General features: G+C 38.9%; 1 protein-coding gene across 1 annotated transcript; it reads left to right on the top strand.

Moving 5' to 3' along the window:
- The first annotated feature begins 1872 nt into the window (after positions 1 to 1872).
- LOC107045381 lies at positions 1873 to 3715 on the top strand. Its single transcript, XM_015267660.1, has 2 exons — positions 1873 to 2361; positions 3481 to 3715. Exons 1-2 carry the CDS (start codon positions 2256 to 2258, stop codon positions 3705 to 3707), a joined length of 333 nt encoding a protein of 110 aa, XP_015123146.1. The 5' UTR covers positions 1873 to 2255; the 3' UTR covers positions 3708 to 3715.

Below are 3715 nucleotides of genomic sequence, written 5' to 3'. Positions count from 1 at the left end.
TATCGTTTTCTTCTGCGCCGTCGTGACTTTCAACGCGAGTTTTCCACTCCCCCGTGAAGGATGGAGGGATGGAACTGATGTCGGTCGATTGAGTATTTAATCCTCAATCGAATGCCGTTGGTTTCATCTCTCCATCTTAATTGGGAGAGGAAAAATGAATTTTTAANTCTTATTTATCATTTATAAAAAATTTTATGTACAATTGTAAAAATCACCCGAAATCCTAGGCGATTGATGTCGATTCAATTATGCTCCTGGTATGATGGATCTCTTTTTGATTGATATCATTAGACTGACTGATATCACTGACTGACATTCTAGTGGGCTCTCCAGAATGCAACTAAGGAAATAACAGACAAATATCATGATTACATTGTTTTCAACTTATGAGTATTCAACATTTTATTTACGATAATCAACACTAACCTAGAAATACGTCAGACATCTCAGTTTTTATAGTTGACTTGTACAGAAAATGCTTCCCCCTTCCGTGGAAGTCATTGCCTACATGTAATCAATTTTTTGCGATATTCAATCACTCAACAAAGTAGTTCGTATAAAAATGAATAAACATTTAAAGGCCAGGAATTATTCAGTACGTTATTTTCATACACCTACACACTACAAAGGCAGCATTCCCCCACTACTGCCATTCAGAAAAGCGATTGAAGCACCACCTATAACAACTTCATTACCCCGAGTATGGTCTCGGATCAGAAAACGCTAGTTCGGCCTCCTGGTCTCTATTCTTCATGCTGCCAACACTACCGGTAACAGCCGGGAAAAAGGGAAGAAGAGAGAGAAAGAGAGAGAAACAGACATTATGTTCGTTGCCAACTTTGACGAACAAATCTAACGCTGAGAGAAAATAAAATCGCGAAATATTACATTATGATGGTAGCTATGGCGGATATTTTTATTTATTATTGATTTATCGAGAAAGTAAAAATATCTTTAGAAAGTTCATAGTCAACTTATATAATGTAACTAAGGACGGATTTTGCGAGAAATTCTCGTGTTACGAGAAAAAAAAATAAGAACCATTCGGGGAGTAGTTGTGTCGTGTATATTATACGCAGCAGCATCGATCTATGACGTCACACCGGTAAAACGTCAACTTGGCCGATACGCTGTCGCGTATCTTGAAATTATAATTGAATATTTTTCCTGGGAAATCAAGACGTAACAGTTGTACATGGAGAATTCAATAAAACTTCCTACCCCCCTCCCGCCCCAAATTTTCAGTAAAAATTCGCCATCTCCCTTAATTTTGAAGATATTTTTGAAAAATCTATCGACTCAATTTTCTTGGTTGTGAATTCTCAATGCACCTCCCCCCCCCAAATTTTCGTAAAAATTCGCGGTCTCCTTTAGTTTCGGAGATATTTTGAAAAAACTCACCAACTCAATTTTAATCGATTGTGATTTCTCAATGCACAATCTCCTCCCCCCTCTCCCTCTTTGCAAAATCACTCCTCCTCACATCTGAAATTCCCGATATTTGGGCACCCCTCCGAATGTATGAGGCACTTACGCCCTTTAAATACTTCGGTTGCAATTTTTTAGTTCAATCTGCAAATTTTCTAAAATTGAGAAAAATTCAGTATTGGTTTTAGAAAATATTTGTTTCTAAAAACAATCCCCGAATTTATTAGTTTTCATGATCCCATCAAGGATAAAGTTTAAGAACAGGAGTTTCTAAAATCTAGAAACTAATGTCTATACGTCCTTTTCTCACAACTCACGAGAATTTAAATTTGTCAGATTACAAAATTGAATGAGTAATCCGAATTATTATCTGAGAATTACTCGAATAATTTGTAATTTTGGAATCGAATATTGCAGTTACTCTACCATTTTATAATCTGAAAATGACGATTACGAAATTCCTTTTTCAGTTAGGAATTGGAAATTCCTAATCTCAGCTGTATTATGTAATTTACTCGAGCAAATTTTTTTTCCTTCACAATGAGTATTTTTTGTCAAAAGACTTTTCAGTTACTGGAGGAATTCCGAATGGGCATTGTAAATTATATATATGAATTCGATTTCATTTTTAATCCCAATAAAATTCTGATGTAATTTTCGGAGTAATTACTATCGATTACTATAATTCAGTATATTTTTAAGTACTCGAATATTGACAGGTTATGCTGACAAGGGGTATCGGCGAAGAAGCAAAATCTTGGCAGCTTTAGGAAAAATTTTATACAAGGGCTAAGAAAGCCAAAACCCTGCAAGCTGTCGTCAAGAACATGGCGTTGGCATTGATCTCGCCAGATGCTCCGTCTCCGTCACTTGTTCGATGTCGATTCGAGGGTGACGAAGTACTCCAACCCACATTTCTCGAGGATCTGAGAGGTATATTTCTTTCATACAACTATATAAAATTACCTCAAAGGGCCTATTGAAATTAGAATTCACTGATACCATAATTATAAAATGTAATCACTCACCCGTGATTACAGCCCTGGTACACCGATTGGAGATAGTAATAATTGGCATTGTCAACACACGGGTAGGTGTTTTCTATTTCGCAAGCCATGATGCTTGTTACAGCAAGAAATTTGGCATATCGTGTTACTAGTGCGTAAAGAACCACTTTTTCGCACGCACGTGTAACACGTGCTATTTTTCGTGACACTGTCCGTAAAATGACGTTCACAGCCTATGTGAGGTAAAATTAGCTTTGGAGCTCGAGAAAAAAATGAAAAAATTTCTGACTCGTGTGGTTGCATTCCTCGGCTTCGCCTCGGTCTACACACTCGTCAGAATTAGTATATTGTGCATTAAAGGCGGAAAGTCATGTTTTCCCGCCCAAGGTGCACATTAGTATATTTTACTTCCCGTGGTAAGAACGCAATTTTCCGTCTCGTTGCAGGTGCAAAGTTACATTTCCCTCCCGTGAAGCGCCTGCAAAGGAAAGTTTGTATTTTGCTGTCTACTGAGCGGGAGGAAATGGAGTACTTTCCACCCGAGGGCGGGAAGTACTCACTTTCCTCCCGCTCATCAGGGAGCAAAGTACGAACTTTCGGTGCAGGTTTGTGAAAAAAAAAATTTTGGGTCTTGTGACAAAATCTTAGTTTTGAGGCTTTCGCGGCCATGATTAATGACATCTTTGGCTTCCGGATGGATGCCGCGTTTGGATTCAGCGTTGCGCCGACGTTTCGCAAACATTGCTGTCTGCATCTTCAGGGCTATGAGCTCCGAATCGGAAGGATTGACGGTAAGGGTCAACGCTGAATCCAAACGCGGTATCCATCCGGAAGCCAAAGATGTCTTGTGATAAAATATCTAGCTTTTGGTGATACCTGCCGAGTGCACTTTTCGGAACGATAGTGGGGGTAAAGTGGTTGTTTTTTACTGTACTTCACGCACACCGTGCTGAAAACAACCGCTTTACACACACTAAGTCGTTTCCACAAGTGACATTTAACAATAATGATGCAAATGACAACTGAATTGTTTTTATATTTTTAGCTATCGTTAGGCGAGTCATTAGACAAATTGATAGGGGATATCCGGTCCTTTGGATAATGGAAAATGGAGAGAATGAGAAAGTGAAAAACAAAAACATAAGTGGTGAACAATTGGCCATAAGGCCGCCGACGAAGGAGCGGAGGAAGGATTTTTTCTCTTCGAAGGCGGAGGCTAACCTGACGAGTTGGGCATCAGCGGGTATTGCTGAGTACAGGAGACCATTATGAAGAAAGAT

The sequence above is a fragment of the Diachasma alloeum genome, unplaced genomic scaffold, assembly GCF_001412515.2.
Source record: "Diachasma alloeum isolate Michigan unplaced genomic scaffold, Dall2.0 Dall_scaffold_00915, whole genome shotgun sequence".
Classification (NCBI taxonomy): Eukaryota; Metazoa; Arthropoda; class Insecta; order Hymenoptera; family Braconidae; genus Diachasma; species Diachasma alloeum.
This window is presented reverse-complemented; position numbering and strand designations above follow the sequence as displayed.

Coding starts and splice junctions, on each gene's coding strand:
- LOC107045381 (XM_015267660.1), top strand. CDS start 2,256: ATGGCGTTGGCATTGATCTCGCCAGATGCTCCGTCTCCGTCACTTGTT. Junction 2,362..3,480: donor ATTTCTCGAGGATCTGAGAG/GTATATTTCTTT, acceptor TTATATTTTTAG/CTATCGTTAGGCGAGTCATT.